Consider the following 20,698-nt stretch of genomic DNA (forward strand, 5'->3'; position numbering starts at 1 on the left):
GAAGTACATTTAATAATTATCATAGGTACATATTATTTTAACTCAGGTCTTAACATATACACATATATCAAAAGAGATACAAAAATAGCAACAAGATGCTTGTGGCATAGTGGTAAAAGCAAGAGCATCTCAACCAAGAGATCATGGGTTCAAGCCTCACCAACAACCTTTTTGAAGTTTCACTAAGTGGTTTATCATCTTTGACTACTGGCCGGCCACCGCTAGCCACTGCCAGCCACCGCCGTTGGCCGACCACCATTGACCGTTGACTCAATTTGTCCGGTCGTTGACCTCCATTGACCGGTGGCGTTGACTTTTCCGACGGGTCACTGATTTTGTCCGGACGTTGACTTCCTTGACCGGCGGCCAAACCACCGTTGTTGACCGCCATTGACCGGTGGCGTTGACTTTTCCGACGGACAATGTCGGTCAATGGATTGGGTTGTATAGGTGGTTGTATAATAGAGTTAATCACAACCCTTAGATTAGATTTAGTGGAGTTAAATCTAATGGTTGAAAAGTGTTCTCACCGTTCTCACCTAAAGGGCTGTTCTCATATGATCCCAAATCTAATAATAAATATGTGATTAATAATATATATAATAATAAGTATATTAATAAAATAATAAATATTAAATAATAACTTATTAATATAATAATATTAAATATAATAATAATAATAAATATGTTATGAATAATATTAATAATAATAAATATATTAATAAAATAATAAATATAATATAATAATAATAATAATAATAATAATAATAAATGTATTAAATATAAATATAATAATATAAATAATACGAATTAATTACTAATAAATATAATAATAATATAATAAATATAAAAATAATAATATAATAATAATAACAATAACAATAGTAAATACATTAATATAAAAATAATAATGATATCAATAAGAATAATAATAGTAATGTTGAAATAAACTACGAAAAATTCACGTGGTACCCTTAAACTTTGCCATTTTTCACGTGGTATCCAACTTTTTAAATTTGTGCACATAATATCCTTGAAATTTGATTTTTAAGCACAACGTGCCTTTTTATCGTTTTTAAAATTTTCAATTGGTCATAAATTATTTACCAGAAATCGGAATTGACTAATTTTTTTTTTCAAATTGATTATCTCTTCGAGATCTATAGATTGATAAAACGAAAATGGTCATTCGGAAATTTAAGATCGAAGATATGGTTGATTTGAGATTTTCGTTAAAAAAAACCTATAAAATGTCAGTCGACGATTTTTTTTTCACAAATCGTAGATTATGACGAGATAATCATTTTAGGAAAAAAAATTGGTCGATTCAGAATTCCGGTCTAGGAGTTATGCGCAATTGAGTTTTTTTATAGCGACAAAAAGGGTATGTTGTGCATAAAAATCAAACATGAAGGGTATAATGTACACAAACTTAAAAAGTTGGGTACCATGTGCAAAATGGAAAAGTTCGAGGGTACCACGTGAATTTTCCGAATAAACTAATATGAACTGAACTGAACTGATCTGAACTGAACTGAACTGAACTGAACTGAACTGAACTGAACTGAACTGAGCTGAATTGAACTGAACTGAATGGACCTGAACTGAACTTATTAGAACTGAAATTAAGTCCAAAAGAACAGGGCCTTAGTAGTTTTACTCCACCTTGTCATTGTTGAAGGTGGAGCGACGGTTGTTGACGGTGTTTATGGGTGAGATAGGAAATTAGAGGAAAACCCAGTAAAAACAAATGAGAGAGAAAATGTGCGAGGGAAATGAGAGGGGTATAATCGTCAAATGTGTACTGCGATGAGTAAAATATGTACTACGAAAATCAACACTCATACAAAAATGCACAACACGACTCTTATACGCTCATTACAATATTAGTTATTTTAAAATTTTAGAGGATTCTAACCCGTTTTAACCGCATATTTAGGTGAGGTACCTACTTACATCAGCATTTGTGTACAACTATCTCTTAATTAACCATACCAAATTTAGTGTACCGCCCCTTAGTTGACCAAAATTGCATCATAAAACTAGTTCCAATTAATTTTAGGAATGCACGCCTTGTATTTTGATTTCAAACAACTTGTTATGTTTACAACAATTTCACACGAGACGTTTTCTATTTAGATATACAGTTGATCTACTACAGTTCAGCTCGGCCTGCCAAGTAGTGCCAACAGTACAACAAAAAGTACTCGGGTGTTTTATCCGAAAAAAAAAAAAAAAAAAAACCACGACATTCTAAATTTGATTCTGAAGAAAATACCTAAATTCAGGTGGTCATAAAGAGAATAAAAATGAAATCAACATCTTATGCACTCTAGAACTAACAAAGTCAAAGGAGGATGATAAATTGACTACTACATTGTTCACTATATCTCACAGGTTGGGAGTTAGAGTCATCATCTCAAAAAAGCAAGTGTCCACCAACAAGTTACACAAGTGTAATCTATAAATATGAATGTTTTACCCTACCCACTTCAACGTGGGTATAACTTTGCGTATAAAACATGTAAAATCGGGTTCAACAACAGCGTTCCCTGAAATGTCAAGTTGAATCAAAGTTAAATCCCTAAAGATGAGAAAAGCGTCAAAGTATTTGAGCAGCTGGGGATCATGTATAGAAGAAATGGAACAAGGATGAGCCTTCCAGTCATTTGACAGAGGTGAAGGGCACAAATAACGGGTGGTGTCGATCGTGTGCTGCCCAATCTCGTTGTTTGAAATGTTAAGCACTTTCAACAGCTTCATATGTCTTAACGGAGCTAGGGCAGTAAAACTCTTTATCTTGTTGCTACTCAGGTTTAAACATTCCAGAAGTTGCATTGCTTCCAACCCTGACACAAGAATACATACCATTTCTTAGCATTTTAAGTATAATGGAAATCAAGTATCACATATTCCAGCGCAACCAAGGAATGCCGTTACCTTCGAGAGATCCAAGTTCATTGTGGCTGAGATCCAGGTTTTGAACCCACAACAATCTTTCTATGCACCCAATCTGTGATAGTGATTGGTTATTCAGTCGCAACCATACAACACTCCTGTCATTTAATAGCCTGGAGTTTTTGTAGCACCAACAATATCTCAACAATCTATCCTTGCTGCTTGTAATCTGATATCAACAATTCACTCATGTAATCAAACGGATAATATACAATATACAGATACATCCATTACTAAGTCAAACTAAGCACCAATTCAGACTTTACATGCTATCAAATATGATCAAAACTTCGTTTACAGAACATAGATACTGGACCACTTGGGAATATGAAGTTCGATGCATTCATCATCATTACACCAATGCCTATACAAGGTTCCTGCTACAAGCATCAACTACCTAAAATGCAAGCTAACATTTCCCCTGCAGTTTAGAGAGGCTACCAAAAACAGGAGGAGAACCATCGGCTACCTTTTGGAAATCAAGTGTAGACGGTTCAATAAGTCATTTTCAGTTGGTCCATATCCTCATTTTTTGTATATGTTCTTTATCAGTTTTCAATCAAACTCTTTTTCTCTCTCATAAGTCGCTCAAGCATCCTTCATTAAACATCTATCTACTGCTTTTACAGGAAGAAGAAACTTAACCAAATTTTCAAAACCAACGAAATGCAAAGACCCAATATAGGTTTTTCTTGTATAAGAAACAAGGACACAGATGCCAGCTAATTTCCAAAACAGAATAGACATGGCAAAATAGGTTCAAGTAAAGTTAAGCACCAAAAGTAAACTACAGCATAAAGTCTTGGATAACCTACACGGACAGCTTGTAAGTCCCATTGTCAACCAAAAAAATACACACAGACACGGAATATATTATCTGACTATTTCAAATAATTCCCTTTCAGGAACTAGAACTCCGTATTCACACTTTCGATATGCAAGCAAGACTGCAAATGTCTAGCAGAAATTGGACAAAAGAATTAATTGTAGATATTAGTATAGGTTCATTTACATTAAACTATGGTCCAGTACTCCACTAACTCCAGTTATTAAGGTTAGCTCCAAACATAGGATTTCATATGTACCAAAATTTAATTTTTCAATTTAATACATAATATACCAGTAGACTCTGCTGTCATGATGCTCGTCCATAATTGTGCTACATGGGTTGGTAAGGGCATTTTATGGGGTATTTCGTTATTTGTTAACAATGTTACTTGGCAGGTTGGTGTGAATTCGGATCTCAATGTTTGGAAATTTAAATGGGTTGAACGTACTATTCCTAAACCCGATGATTTATCTCTACTTCACTCTAACCCTTCTATTGTGGATCTGAAAGTCTTATTCATGCCCTTACCAACCCTTTTTGAGAAGGAGGATGCTATCAAAATACTGGCTACCCCTATTAGTATCAACTGCAGTGATGATATCGCTTATTGGACTAAGTCTTCTTCTGGAGAGTTGGTGGTTCAATCTTGTTACTATGAAGTGTGGTTTCCCTATTGGAGTATTGATGCAACTGCTAAGGATATTTCAAGGATTGATCCGGATGATCGGAAGTTCTTTAAGAAAACCCTTTGGAACCTTCCTGGCCCTAGTTCTTGGTTGATCTTGATTTGGAAAATTATGACTTGCACCCTTGCTATTGGTTTGGAATTTAGTCGTAGAAATCTTGATCTTTGTCTCAGTGCCCTCTTTGTGACTCAGGGAGTGTTGAATCCTTGGAACATCTTTTCCGGGATTGTTGTTATGTTCTCATCTTTGGGCTGGGAGTAGGCTTGGAATTATATCTATTTCCCATAATGATATTAGTATTCAAGCTTGGATCCGTAATTGGATTGGCCTCTTGATGAAGACGGAAAATTCTCTTGATGCTCTTTTATCATTCCTTTGCACTTTTTGGAGTATATGCTCGAAATTATTAATTGTTTGGGAGCAACTCTCTGTCTCGTAAGGGTTCTATGCTTTGTTATGAGGAAAAGTTAGCGAGATTGATTTTGCCTGAGAATAAAAGGCAAGAAGGACGTGTCAGAAATGGAACTGCTTGTGTGGATCTCGATAATCTTCTCTTCTCGATCCATGCTAGTAAGAGATGTTTCCTTAATGGAAATGGACTATCCCATGTTCCTGTTGTTCTCTTCGTTGATGCTGCTTGGAGGAATAACAAAACTACCGGTCTTGGTTGGGTTGTTTCTTCCGTAAAGGGAGCACTTCTTCTGTTCTGAAGAATGATATTCTATCTCAATCCTCTGAACAGGCTGAAGCTTTGGCCATTCTTGAAGCTCTAAATTGGGCTCTCAATAGAAACTACCTTCATATTTCTCTTTATTCTGATTGCTTGCAGGTCATATCATATAACGTACCTAGACATGGTGTGAAGACTATTGTTTAAGACATTTTTTAGTATCTCTAGTTATTTTCATTCTATTTCCCTTTCATATGTTCCTAGAATATGTAATAAGATGGCTCATAACCTAGCTCAAAAAGCCATCACTATGTAAGACTATTAACTTGTACGCTTGACCAAAAAAAAAAAAAAAAAAAAACCCTCTACATATTAGCCACGAACCAACATTTGATAACCCAAGGTCAAAAGCTCCTATGAAAAACCTATTTAATACTTCCCCAAAGGCCCCTATCCAAGAAACCTAAGCTAATATTTTAACTTTCACACATTCTCTTACAGTCTTGCTCCTTAGACTATCAGCAAAAGAGATGGAGTGAACACTTCGAATACAAGCTGTCACAGCATTTTATCGCAACCTAAAGATGGAAAAAATGGGAACATAAGAACTCACCTGCTGCAGTAATGCTAAACTGTGTTGTTCTTTATAGTAATGCAAATGGGATGGGTCCAATTTCATTAAATCGCTATACAAAGCCAAAATTTCTTCAACATGAACCATTTTGTACGACTTTGAACCACTGCTCTCAAAAAATATTGTATCAAGAGCCATCAACAGCTTGGCAAGTGTCAGCTTCCCAATTTTACTACAAGTAAAAGTAGGAATGCAAAACGTAAAGATGCAGTTTTATAATATCCATCAACATTGTTTTATCTATTCTTATGTTAGAAAGTACAAGGTTGAAGGAGCTATAAACTGTAAGGTAAGTTAAAGAATACCAGTCCATAGCAGACAGCAACTCACGAAAGAGAACAATCTCATCATTCAAGATATCCACCTGCCACTTAGAAGCAACAGCTTCCTGATCCTTGTTTATTTGCAATTCGTTGAATGAAGGAATCAGATCTGACTCCTCGAAATTCATTTCAGTTTTCTGGAAATTCGAATCTTCCCATATAATAGGCTCCTGCTCTTCAACATGTTGTCTATCAGGCTGCTGAAAGCAGACTACAAACTGTGTCTGAAAGTCACTACTAAGTGGACAGCCACCCAAAGAGACAATCTCAAGAGAATGTCTAAGGTTAACTTCAACAGGATAAGCCGTGGAATCATCACTCTGCAAAGAAGGACATTTTAGAAGTGCCACCCAGCTACGGGCACCCTCACTATCGTTTAATGAAAGAGGTCTCCATGTGAGATCTTTACTTTCAGTAAGTTCAGTTGTGACGGTAACGCTTGAAGAGTTAACACCTCTAACGGGTTGACTAAAATATAAAACCAAAGGTAATGTATTCCCATCAGCTGAGTGGAGCGGTGACACAGTAGAACCAAAAGCAGGCCACGATGAAATTAACCAAGGCGACTCCTCTTTCACTGTTTGCTCCAAGAGCCAAAGATGGTAAAACCAGCCACTTTGGTCATCCGGATCAGTAAAGATTGCTTGATGAACAAGTTCAAATTCATTGGTCAAGATCTTCTCTTTGGGGAAAAAGCCCTCGGCTTTTCTTTTCAATAAACTCGAGAGAAGAACACTGTGGAACAATTGTGAGTACCATGTAAGTAAAATGAAATGTGACCAATGCTAAACATGTCATATTGTCATCACAAATTTTATCTCACAACAAAAGGTCCACAGCACAGTTTATATTTAGCACACATGAAATAATAAGCAAAATATTACCTGCGATTATGCCAAGCAGAGTAATTACTGAAATTTGTCTCTATCATATTCGTTGTATACTTTAGCTCATCCTCGTCTGCAATGTTATTCAGCGCGGCTACATATCTGAAAGATGATTAAGAAGGTAAGAACCTTTTGCTGAACCAACTTATCAAAAAGTCTGATATCTCAATTCTCAAATACAGTACAGTTGACCTGCGATAGTTCCACGCATGAAAATTCCTCGAGTCAGCCTTCTGAAACTTATCAAGTAGACGTAATTCAAGGTCGACAGAGGAGTGACCCTTGGTAAGAACCCATTTACGATGATGCCAAGCCCCATATGATTTGAAGTTTTGTCTCAGTGCACTCTCAGCCTAAATAAGAAACGAGTCTTCTGATTAGATACATGATCCAACTCTTCTTAGAAGAAGCGGAAACCATATTATGAAATGAGTCAAAATTCCTCTTTAACTGTTCACTCCAAAAAGAGAACAATAAGACCCAGATGACAAATCGCATAACGCACACCTATGACCTATTCCAGCTAAACCCTCACTTGTAAAATCAATACTGTGAGTTCCGAAACGAGAAGCATGGTACATTGAGTCCCACGATTGCAGCTAACAATATGACCCAGATCACAAATATTATAATGCACACCTATCCCAGCTAAACCCTCACTTGCAAAATCAATACTGTTTGTTCGGAAACGAGAAGTATGGTACATTGGGTAGCAATGAATTAATGAAATGAAGGAGGAAGAAGTAATAATAAAAAAAGAACATACGACGCGGAGCTCCTCATTGAGAATAGCGTTGGGATCAGAGAGAGGTTGAGCGAGGAGATGATCAACAGCAAGCTTACGGAAATTCCAAGCAGTATAGTATTCAGGGTTTAACTCCACAAGCTTTGAGCTCACCTCTATAGCTTCTTTATCATAGCTATATAGTACATAACATCCATCAAAAGTTGATTAATTTGATTTCAGAAATGAGAAAAGAAAGACATAAAGAAACATACATGTGATTGTGATGGAAATGGAGAAATTGAGATTGAAGGGATCGTAATTTAGAGGCTTTGGCGGCAGAAGCAGCTTCATCTTCTGGCTTTGAAGCCTTTCTTGGTCTACCATGCATTTTTTATGCGTTCTGTAGGTTTGGATATCAGATCAATCAATCAATCAATACATTCAAAAATCTGAGATCAGTCAATACATTCAACTTTCAAGCCAAAGAGTCGGCCTTTCTCTTTCTTTCCCCCCTTTCTTTTCTAACCGGTGAAACTAATCGGATCATACGGGTTACGAGGTTAGAATACGGGTCAAAAATAACTTCAATGCCTTTTTCTACCCATTTTTTTTAGATTGGGGAAAATGTTTTTCAAAAATTTATAACATCTTTTATATTAATATTTTAACTAGTTTTAAACCCGTGTAAGATTGAACGGTTATGTATTTGGGCCAGTATTAATGTTTTTGTATGTATATTTTTTTATTTTTTTGTATTTTTATTGTACTTATCTAGTTGGTCTAAATCAGCGATCTACATAATTAATGTTTAAACTTGTTACAAATACGTGTTCACATGCAATGGTTTAAGAGGAAATAACAAATGATATTTTTTTTAAAAAAAAATACTCCCTTCAATTCACAATAAACCTCCCATTTCATTTTGGCACAAAAATTAAGGAAACACACTACCCCACCATATAATTAAATTTGGACCACACAAATACACTACCCCACCATACAATTAAATTTGGACCACACAAACATTTACCAAAAAAAGAAATAGGGAGGTTATTGTGAATAACCGAAAAAGGAAATAGGGAGGTTTATTGTGAATTGGAGGGAGTATATCGTATTATCTAGTTTTTAAAAATTATGCATGTAATTTATTCGCATTATATGTAGTTCAATCCCATAATTAAATGTAATTCCTTCGCGTAATTATGTAATTTTTTTTTTATTATTATTTTTTTAAAAATTATGTAATTCATTTATTTGTAATTAGTTTCATTTATTCCGATTTGTAATTCATTCCGCTTATATGCCATTAATTTCATTTATTGGGAATGTATAAAATTATTTCATAGTATTTGACTATTTGTTCTAAGACGAAATTTGTCGCATGTTTATATAGCCGGAATTCCGAAGAAATAAATACATTGCGCACTAACGGGTCCCACCATAACATGTATTTCCAAAAAAAGGCTGAATTAATGACGTGGCACGTCCTGGATTGAGATTGTCTTCTGAATTAATAAAGATAAGATTATATTAAATGGTTAAATTAATAATGTTGACATCATTACGGAAATTAAGTTATTTTCATAATTAATTTATTATTAAAGGTTACAAAAATTGTATAATAATTTTTTAATTATCCCCTATTTACTAAATGAATAAAAGTCTCTACGTTTTTTCCCGCCTAACATTATTGATGGGGCATATTCTGCACCCGCTGACCGAGTCAACATATTGAGCAAGGTCAAAGATATCCACAAGCAAGTCAACGACTTAGACAAATTTAACCCTAACAAGCCGCGACTGTCGGCTGTCTCTTGGGTCATTTGGGCAACTAGCCAGCCGGGGCACACATCCGCAAACTCATATCCAAGACCCCTCGGCGGCGAGTCAACAGGGTCCGCCGGCCTGTCATGGGTCCCTCGGCCGAGGGTAGATCAGTCTTTCCACCTGCTAGCCACTTGGCCACTTGGCCACTACGTGACAAAAGGTGAAAGTCTATAAATACTCCTCAACTCTCATTGAGGAAGGGATCCACAATTTAACCTAAACACCTCATAATCTGGTAATATCTTCCTTATCTCTCTACAATATATACTTCGCCAAGTAACACATAACTTAATCCTCTTAAGTTTTCGACTTGAGCGTCGGAGTGAGTTCGCTCGGTCCAAAGCCGAGCCCTCGGTTTGTTCATTGTTTCAGGAGACCGAAAGGAGGATTCAATCAAAGACATCATTCTACAAGCACGGGTGGTAACAAGTAATCGCTCCGGAATTACACCGGAACAATTGCGCGTCGTGTGGGAAAGACACTAGAAGCTAGTCACATTCATTCCCAAACAAAAAAAAAAAAAACACAAAACAAAAACCCACCCAAAAAGCTAAGAAGATGTCGAAACAACAAGAAGTATTCGTGACCGACGAAACCGATTCTCGCCAAGATGATACCGTCCACAATGCAGGGGTTGCGTGACCTCCTCCACCGCCGAGTAATTCAACCGGAGTACGGGATGCCAATAATACCGGATACGCCGTTGTTCGCCGACCAGGTTACCATCATGGGACATGTGGTTGATGCAAAGAAATCAAGTCGCTCCTGGACCTAATTGGTAGTACGCCGACTCACACTGTCACACCGACAAGAGCGGCGGAACCCGTCCAGGAGACCAGGGCCCAAAATGTGACTCCGAGAAACTTGAACGGAGCACTAGGGGAAGCTGACCCTGTCAAGACGCCGGGGGAGCCCAGAGTGCTAGTGGTAGACCTGAGTCCTTCCCGCACTCGCGGGAGGACGGCGTCGCCGCAGCACCGACGAGGCACGCCCCAGAGGAGTGAAAGAAGTCCGACTCACCAGAGTCGGAGAAGAAGCCCGACTCACCAGAGTCGGAGAAGAAGCCCTTCCCGCCACGGGGAGAGGAGCCGGACTAGGGATGCGAGGAGCCGATCGCCACGTCCTAGAGACCCCGGTGCCGACTAAGCTAAAGCTGCCACCCATATCATACAAAGGAGAAGGCGACCCAGCCGACCACGCCGAGGCTTTCGAGTCTTACATGTCGGTTTGGGAGCAACCTGATGAGGTTTGGTGCCGAGTCTTCCCGACGACACTGCATGGGATGGCACAAAGTTGGTACAAGGGGCTACCCGATGGGTCGGTGTACTGTTACGCCGACCTAAGGGACAAATTCTTGGCCCAATACTCCTGCAATAAGAGGAGGGCCGTCGAGACATCGGATCTCCTGACTATCAGACAGGAGGGGGCGAGTCTCTCCGAAGTTATGTAAAGAGGTTCGACGCCAAGGTTCAGCAGATTCGTGAGTGAAGCAATGAGCCGGCGGCCTTCGCACTAATGAAAGGCCTCCCGAGGGGGGACTTAAAGAACGAGCTCATCAAGTGCGGAGGCCTGAACCTGGAGTCCGCCAGGAAGATGGCCGACCAAGCCATAAAGGTGGAGGACTACCACAAAACCTGGGTAGGCCCCTTAGAGAGAAAAAGCCGTCGGGAGGATAACCCGGACGAAGGACGCCGTGACAATAATAGGTCACGGTCTGACAGATCTGCCAGGAAACAGAACTCGGCGGGCGCCGGGGGGAGTTCAGGACCGTACTACCAGAAACGGTTCAATGGCCACACCCCTTAGTCGTATCTGCCGCCGAGGTCTTCGCCCTGAGCAAGAACGAGGGTCAGAAGTGGGAAAGGCCCCCCAGGCCGAAGGGGGACGGTGACACGAGCCGAAGCGTGAGTACCACGGCCACACCGGTCACCTTATCGACAACCCGGCATCATCGAAGAATGCCATTGAAGAGCGATCCGGAAGGGGAGCCTCGGCAAGTATGTTGCCAAAGGCCAAAAGACTGATGCCGGCGGTTCAAATAAGAAATCCGTCTTTGAACGGATAGGAGTGATCCATGTTGTCATCGGGGGCAACGAGAACGGTGGGTCCGCTCATGGGCACAAACGGCACTGAACGAAGCTGTATCAGGCCATCAACTTTGTGCCCAAAATAGCGATCCCCGCTTCCAACATCCCCGATATGACTATTGGAAGGAAGGACTACGAGGGAGTCATCGCCCCTCACAGCGACCCACTCGTAGTCCACCTGGACATATCCAACCACCTGGTCAAGAGGTGCACGATTGACACAGCGCCTACACGAACATCATGTTCAGGAGTGCTTTCTCAACCTCGGCCCGAAAGTCGGGGACTTGAGCCCCGCACCATCCACCGTACGGCTTTTCCGGCCGGCTGGTACCCCTGGGGTCAATCAGACTGCCGGTGATGTTCGGCGAGGGGAATGCGGCTAAGAATGTTCTAGCTGAGTTCCTGGTCATTGACGGCTCGTCCGCCTACAACGTTCTCATAGGCCGAGTCACTCTGAGCGAGGCCGACGCAGTGATGTCCATCCGGGCCTTGACACTGATGTATGTCTCGGACCGGGGGGAAGCGCATAAGCTCGCCTCCAAGGACGAGGTGGTCAACGTACAAATATCTGCCAGAGGATGCAACATACAATCCCTCAAAGTGGCAAAGAAGTCAGAGAAGGGGAAAAGCCCATCCTTACAACAGGAGGGCGACCTCATGGATGCAACTGACGGCTAACTGGGAAGGTCCCTACAAAGTGGTTGAAGAAATAAGGCTGGGTACACACCGGTTGACAGACATGGAGGATGTGCCTTTAATGAGCCGTTGGAACGCTGACATTCTCAGGAAATAATTTGTATAGCGGCGGAGGTGCCCAAGACAACTGTGGGAACCCCGACACATGTTTATATCTAATGAAGAATCGTCCAAGTTTTCCATCAAAGTGTTCATTTCCCCCCCATAGTCACTATCAAGAAGTAGACGTCACGGCAGTCACCCCAAGAGGTAGACGCCACGGCAGTCACTATCAAGAAGTAGACGCCACGGCAGTCACCCCAAGAGGTAGACGTCACGGCAGTCACTATCAAGAAGTAGACGCCACGGCAGTCACCCCAAGAGTTCACTATCAAGAAGTAGACGCCACGGTAGTCACCCCAAGAGGTAGACGTCACGGCAGTCACTATCAAGAAGTAGACGCCACGGCAGTCACCCCAAGAGGTAGACGCCACGGCAGTCACTATCAAGAAGTAGACGCCACGGCATCACCCCAAGAGGTAGACGCCACGGCGATCACTATCGAGAAGCGACGTCACGGCGGTCACTACCAAAGACGGTTGATACTCGCGAAAGCGATCAACATGCCTTAGAAACGTTAAACACTGTTGAGATACGCATTTAAAAGCGCCTCGGCCAGGCCGAGGAGAAACAAAAGAAGCGCTCAATTAATAACGTAAGAAGACAACTCAGACGAAGACAAGAAAAGACCTCGGCCAAGCCAGAGGCAAAATAAGCAAACTCTTATTAAAAATGATAACAGGTTACAAGTGAGGAGAATACAGACGACGGCCGTCCCCATAGGGATAAGCCAAAACGCAACCTACCAAAGTTTTACAAAAACAAGGAAAAGAAAAGCAAAAGGTTACAGACATATCATTTGAAGCGCAAAAGATGGCGGGGAGGAAAGGCTTAATAATTGGCTCCCGAACAGTGAAGCTATCCGAGACGTCGGGTGAGCCGGTGATGACCGCCCGTCTCCCTATGCCCTGTTCTGCTTGCCATCGCGCGTTAGCAGCGTCATCTTTGATGGGCGACCCAGAAGCTGTCTTGGCAGTCTTAGCAGCCTCAGCCTCAGCTTTCTTGGCAGCCTCATGATACTGTCGTTTCGTACCAAAAATAAAATACCTAAGTACTACTAACAGAAGTCAGCGGTAAGTAGGGTCGATCTCCACAGGGAGGCGGTGTACTATCTATTTGTCTATTTATCTGTCTAAATGTCACAATTGGGGGTTTTGGTTGTTTTGATTAAACTAAAGAGACTAAGCGAGAGGGAAAAGAATGCGAGAAATTAACAATAAGAGAAAGGAAGTATGCTAAGAGTCGGTCCACCGTGGCAGCTATCAGATCTTATACTATCGGGAATACTGAGGTGACTAAACTATTGATAAGAAGAGTTATGGTGGTCACCTTTCGGTCCTTAAACCGCCCTAGAGCGTAAAATGACTTAACTTTCGCCCTCACCGCAATACCCTATTGTAATTAAGCAAGCCTTCCCTTCCAATCTTTCGATCTAGGTCGGGGTTAACTAGAATTATGGTCTCCTGCATGCATTCATTCGACCGGATAACAGTTAAATTGCCTAATACAATTCCTATCGCAAGTCTAACCTATTCAAGTCAGTTAAAACATGCTACCACGGCTTCCCTAATCCTAACATACTAAGGAAATTAGCTAGACATGGAGTAAATAAGAACAATAAAATAAAGAGGGAGAGGGAATAATAAACATTAAATAAAAAGAGAGAAAGGAGAGAAGAAATTAATCGATATAAATGATCCAGGAAAACAAAGTAGAACAAAAGTAACAAAGATATGAGAAAAATAATAAGAGAGCCGGGCAAGAAGAGAGGAGAAAAGAGAGTGTGACGTGATCCTCAGATTATTGGATGATTACAAATGACATCCCTAACTCCTATTTATAAGAAATTAGGAGTAGGATTAAACCTAATTAACGAATTAAAGCTTAAAAAGCCCAGCCCGCAGCATAATCCACTCGATCGAGTAGAGAAATCACTCGATCGAGCAAACTCAATGTAGAAAACATTTCGATCGACCATGTATAGTGCTCGATCGATCGATTACACATAAGGGACTGGTCGATCGACTAAGGAAGCAACTCGATCGACTATTTATTGCACCTAAAACCACTCGATCGAGTAATAAATCACTCGATCAGGTGGGTCTTGACTTCAAGCACTACAATTCTCGTTATTTTGACTTTGACTTGTCCTTTTAGCTCCCGAAACACCTTCACGCATCCCAAGACAAGAATATTTCCCGCTCCAAATCATCTCTTCCTCCAAATGCATGCAAAACGGACGGTAAATGACTTGATTCCACTACTTTATGGTCTATACCTGCAAATAAGACATAATAACCCAAAGTAGCATATTCGGGGCATTTCGTAGCATAAAACCACGATGAAAGCATAGAAATACGTGCATAAAATAGGCTAAAAAGACTATATAAAATGCACGTATCAAATCTCCCCAAACCAAACCTTTACTCGTCCCCGAGTAAACTAAAATGCAACTAATGGAACGGAAAAAAGATAACTCAGAGCTAGCTACAAATGCCCACTTAAGCCAATTTAATGCAAACGAGCTAGACACTTACAAAGAAAAAGTCAAATGCAAACGAGTTATAGGATGTTTATAAACAAAGTCAACGTCGACCTTGCAAGACCTTTAACAATGGACTCTCACGGGTCACTCTTCTCTCATGAAGCAAAGGGTGAACATATATGTATAAGAGAGAAAGAAAAATAGTCGCTCACCTAAACTACGACCCACATAAACATGCATGCAGCTAATATGATAGACAATTCTAGCTACCGTACACACATTCCAACCAAACAAGGTCCGTCACAGCCGAGGGCTTACAAAAATATGGTAAAGTGAGGCAATGGGTAAGAAAAGGCAAAACATTTATGGGAGTGTGGAGGTATAGGTGATCAAGCTAGTACCTAAACAAAACCATATGAAACATATCCATTTCCAACTCAATTATGAATTAAGTACATGCCCTTCATTTGGCATAAAACTCACCAAACCAAACTGAACTAACTCCTCAAATGATATAAGTAAAACATAGGAGCAGAAACCGATCCTTTCAAACAACAACTTTTTTTTTTCGATTTTTTTTTCTTTTTCTATTTTCTATTTCTTCGGTTTCTTTTTCTTTTCTTCGAATTTTTTTCTGTTTTTTTTCGAATTCTTTTTTTTTTCTTTTCCACGTCATTTTTCAACTTCTTTTTTTTTCTTTCATCATCCTCCCTTCCTTCATAGATTACCAACTCCGATTCAATAGAATATGCGCCAATATTTGATACAATGAAATATATACCGCAAAACAACAATCTAAACTAGCTTGACAAGGCAGGCTAAATTTGGATGTAGCTAAAGGGTCAACTGGCAAATTTGGCTAATGTGGAGTTTATGGGTAAAAATGAAAGAAAGGGAAATGTAAGCACCTCCCTGCATGTGACACCAACCACTAACCCGAATGTATGACAGCAAAAAGCAATTGAATTTCATATACGTGCAAATTGATGATACATGTTATGCAAGGAGTAACTACTCACAATCCTACATGAAACTGGTCATAAATGACACCAGTTTATACGGCTCTAAATCTTAGAATTTATAAGTAGGTTGCCAAAATTTCAGGTCAAGTCTATTCGTTCAGCTAAATTAAACATTAACTCGTAGATATGCAATAAGACAATGCTAAAAGATACCAGTTTAATGCAAGGCTTAAGCAAAATGACAATTGCAGTGCAATATCATCATTGAAATCTACCGTTCCGACTCAACCTATATGCTAAAATAAACGTGAATATTTTTTTGAATTTTAACAATTTTCTGATTTTTATTGAATTTTTTTTGAATTTTTGAATTTTAACAAAAATAAACAACAATGCAAGCATAAAATAAACGTGATAACTGAAATGCAATAAAACAAGATGCAGACACAGATATGAATGCATAACCTCCCCAAACCAAACCGTACAATGCCCCCATTGTACCAAAACATGGAAAGGAAATGCAAACTAAAAGAAGAAGAGAGAGTAAGTGCGGAAAAACTCACAAAATGCGCGAATAGGGGGGGACCTCCCCAAACCGACCATGAAATGGGAGGTTGCTAAGGTCCGGAAAACCGTCTCAGGAAGCTAATCCAAGTCAAAAACACTCGATATCCGTCCAACAGTGGTCGATCGAGTGAGTGGGCATCCAAGAACAACTCGATCGAATGGTGATGTGGTCGATCGAGTGGTTTTGTTTCTGCAGGTGGTCGATCGAGAGGATTGACTGCTCGATCGAGAAGATCTCTCAGCTAAAGTGCTCGATCGAGTAGAATGACTACTCGATCGACTGGTCCTCGATGTAATTCCTGCAAAATGGAATTAAAACAGCCCGCAAACTAACAAAAACAAGCTTACTGAGATAGTTTTATGGTATAAGAACCATTTATTACAACTGAAATTGAATAAAAACAAAATAAAATCTCCGGGTTGCCTCCCGGGTAGCGCTAGCTTCGGTCAGTCCCACTCGACCTTCTTTTTCTTCGAGCCTTCTAATTAATCACGATCAAAACATTTCAAAGCGCAAACATCAAATCATACATCTGCGCATGTGCTACACAAAAGCATAAGTAGCACAAAAGTGGAATAGCAAGGTAGGAAATAAAGATATGTAGACATTTAAGTCTAACAAATTTCCTATGGGCGCTCCTAAATTTATCCACCCAATAAAGGAGCGCGGGAGCGATTGTCAATAAAGTAGGGCTCCATTTCAGATTGACAAAATTGAGACGACAGGGATGGTGAATAATTGCTAATTTATTCGTCCACATGGGAGGGGGTAAAACATTAAAAGGAAAAACATGAATCAGACGAGGCAGTGTACAAACAATAATAAAATTACCATTTACTACCTCAGGTTGGTTGCTCTCCATGACGGAATCACTGACAAGGGAATGTAATACCTCATCCGTGCTAGGAGCAATTGCCGACTCAGCTGTCCCTTCGTCGCCCTCAGTGGAATTTGTCCCGTAAATCTCAGCCTCAAGCGCATCCAGCTCGGCTTTGAATAAGGGGGATTCACCGTAACCGTTATCATAGTCAAAGTCGTCATCCAAATCAAGCCTAAATGACGAATTACAGCTCCCAATGGCCAAATCAGTCGATCGAGCAGAGTTATTACTCGATCGACCAATCTCTTTCCGCAATTCACTCGATCGAGTGGCAGAATCACTCGATCGAGAACTATCCTCCTGCATTCCACTCGATCGAGCAAGTTCTTCTGGAAAGTCACTCGATCGACCAATAATTGTCACTCGATCGAGTGATTCCTCCTGTACAGCGCTGAAATCTTCGCGTGGGGTAGTGAAATATGATAGGAACTCGTCGTCCGAGTCATAGAAGTCATCCTCATCATTGGGCAACACGGTTTCCTTACGAGAAAACCGCTCAAAGAAGATAAACTTCTTCTTCTTGCATCTCAGCTGCTAACTGAGCTATTTGTGACTCCAGTTCAGGGATTCGAGCATCCATATATCTATCACTCTCTTGCATTTGTGATACAAGCATTCTCATCAAATATGTCAGCTCCACGATCTCTTCCCTCTCCATCTCAGCTGCTAATTGAGCAACTGCAGACTCGAGCTCATCAAATCGCGAGACATATTCTTGCACTTGGAATGCAAGTTCCTCCATCAAGAATTTCACTCAAGGTCTTCTTCTTGTATATCGGGGGAATCTTGTTGCGGTGGCCATTGATAGGGCGGATGTGGCGCACAACTACACGGCTGCATTGTGCTCAGAGAACCACATCTCCGTAGCGGATCACCTACTGTTCCATATAATGGGACATCGGTGATGGGTCAAAGGTACTCAAGCCTTCCCTTTGACTGTCTTTCACCTAGAACTGTCTAGGTAGTACCTGTAAGGCCTATCAAAACAGCACTAAACAAAAGATTAAAACGGCCTCAAGGGAAAAATCCCCTGAGGCTTAAAACAGATAAAATTTAAACAAATAAATAAATAGATTGCCTCCCCGGCAACGGCGCCAAAATTTGTTACTGTCGTTTCGTACCAAAAATAAAATACCTAAGTACTACTAACAGAAGTCAGCGGTAAGTAGGGTCGATCTCCACAGGGAGGCGGTGTACTATCTATTTGTCTATTTATCTGTCTAAATGTCACAATTGGGGGTTTTGGTTGTTTTGATTAAACTAAAGAGACTAAGCGAGAGGGAAAAGAATGCGAGAAATTAACAATAAGAGAAAGGAAGTATGCTAAGAGTCGGTCCACCGTGGCAGCTATCAGATCTTATACTATCGGGAATACTGAGGTGACTAAACTATTGATAAGAAGAGTTATGGTGGTCACCTTTCGGTCCTTAAACCGCCCTAGAGCGTAAACAGCTTAACTTTCGCCCTCACTGCAATACCCTATTGTAATTAAGCAAGCCTTCCCTTCCAATCTTTCGATCTAGGTCGGGGTTAACTAGAATTATGGTCTCCTGCATGCATTCATTCGACCGGATAACAGTTAAATTGCCTAATACAATTCCTATCGCAAGTCTAACCTATTCAAGTCAGTTAAAACATGCTACCACGGCTTCCCTAATCCTAACATACTAAGGAAATTAGCTAGACATGGAGTAAATAAGAACAATAAAATAAAGAGGGAGAGGGAATAATAAACATTAAATAAAAAGAGAGAAAGGAGAGAAGAAATTACTGATATAAATGATCCGGAAAACAAAGTAGAACAAAAGTAACAGTATATGAGAAAAATAATAAGAGAGCCGGGCAAGAAGAGAGGAGAAAAGAGAGTGTGACGTGATCCTCAGATTATTGGATGATTACAAATGACATCCCTAACTCCTATTTATAAGAAATTAGGAGTAGGATTAAACCTAATTAACGAATTAAAGCTTAAAAAGCCCAGCCCGCAGCATAATCCACTCGATCGAGTAGAGAAATCACTCGATCGAGCAAACTCAACAGAACACTCGATCGACCATGTATAGTGCTCGATCGACTGATTACACATAAGGGACTGGTCGATCGACTAAGGAAGCAACTCGATCGACTATTTATTGCACCTAAAACCACTCGATCGAGTAATAAATCACTCGATCAGGTGGGTCTTGACTTCAGCAGCTACAATTCTCGTTATTTTGACTTTGACTTGTCCTTTTAGCTCCCGAAACACCTTCACGCATCCCAAGACAGCAATATTTCCCGCTCCAAACTATCTCTTCCTCCAAATGCATGCAAAACGGACGGTAAATGACTTGATTCCACTACTTTATGGTCTATACCTGCAAATAAGACATAATAACCCAAAGTAGCATATTCGGGGCATTTCGTAGCATAAAACCACGATGAAAGCATAGAAATACGTGCATAAAATAGGCTAAAAAGACTATATAAAATGCACGTATCACCTCAGCCTCAGCAGCCTCAACTGCCTTCATCCTCTCGGCTTCCTCCTTGGCCGCCTTAGTCTTCTCAGCAAGGGCTGCCTTCTCCGCGGCCACCTCTTCCTCTTTCTTCACCCTTACCTCCTCCTTGGCCTTCTCCTCCGCGGCTTTCTCCTTAGCTTCGAGCTTGTCATCAAACAGCTCGTCAAATTTGTCCCACGGAAAGGAGCCATCAAGAGGGAAGAGCTCCCAATCACTTCCCCGGCGGCTTCTTGGCCGGTCCCGTGATTGGGCGCACATGTTAGGGAGGATAACGGTTTGGAGCGTCTCAATGTCCTCCTCCCTTTGGGCGATGATAGCATCCTTGTTCCGAACCACCTTCCCCGGGCTCGAAACATGCCCCTCCATTCGTCCCCTCGCTTAGCATAAAGGTCGGCGTGCTTCGAACGAACGAGGTCACGCCCCTCCAAAGCGCCTTAGCGGCCGGCCCGCCGCAGCCTCGGCCTTGGCTCTCTCAAAGAAGGACCTCCTTTTCGGCGTCCTCCCCGAGTTTTCTCTCAAAGACGAATCGCCTCCTCAGCCTCAGCCTTGGCCCTCTCGGCTTCCTTGTTCGCAGCGTCGAGTTTGAGCCTGAGCCGCTCGAGCTGTGGGGCAGCTTCAGCAATGGCCTTCTCTTGCTCCACAATAAGAGCACCGGCCGTATTAGCCCACTTCGACAACAACCTGGCCAAACTCGGGCCGTCCGACTTAATCTGTAAGGGGGTAGGTTGAGGGTAGGAGGTGAAAACGGTGGCATCTTGACCACTTGCCAGCACATTTTTCTTCTCGGCACGCCGTTCAATAGTGTGACCGGTAGACGGCAGCGGTTGATCTACAAAAAATTCAATTAAAGCATCCGTGTCAACATACATGGACATACCG

The 20,698-nt window shown here is 40.9% G+C and overlaps 1 protein-coding gene across 1 annotated transcript; it reads right to left on the reverse strand.

Moving 5' to 3' along the window:
- Positions 1-2,339: 2,339 nt before the first annotated feature.
- On the reverse strand, positions 2,340-8,261 carry LOC141596851 (geranylgeranyl transferase type-2 subunit alpha 1). Its single transcript, XM_074417108.1, has 8 exons — positions 7,987-8,261; positions 7,754-7,907; positions 7,180-7,340; positions 6,985-7,089; positions 6,083-6,835; positions 5,757-5,949; positions 2,941-3,127; positions 2,340-2,849 (listed from the first exon to the last, which is right to left on the reverse strand). The coding sequence occupies exons 1-8, from the start codon at positions 8,100-8,102 to the stop codon at positions 2,479-2,481; spliced, it is 2,040 nt and encodes a 679-aa protein (XP_074273209.1). The 5' UTR covers positions 8,103-8,261; the 3' UTR covers positions 2,340-2,478.
- Between the last annotated feature and the right edge of the window lie 12,437 nt (positions 8,262-20,698).

The sequence above is a fragment of the Silene latifolia genome, chromosome 8, assembly GCF_048544455.1.
Source record: "Silene latifolia isolate original U9 population chromosome 8, ASM4854445v1, whole genome shotgun sequence".
Lineage (NCBI taxonomy): Eukaryota > Viridiplantae > Streptophyta > Magnoliopsida > Caryophyllales > Caryophyllaceae > Silene > Silene latifolia.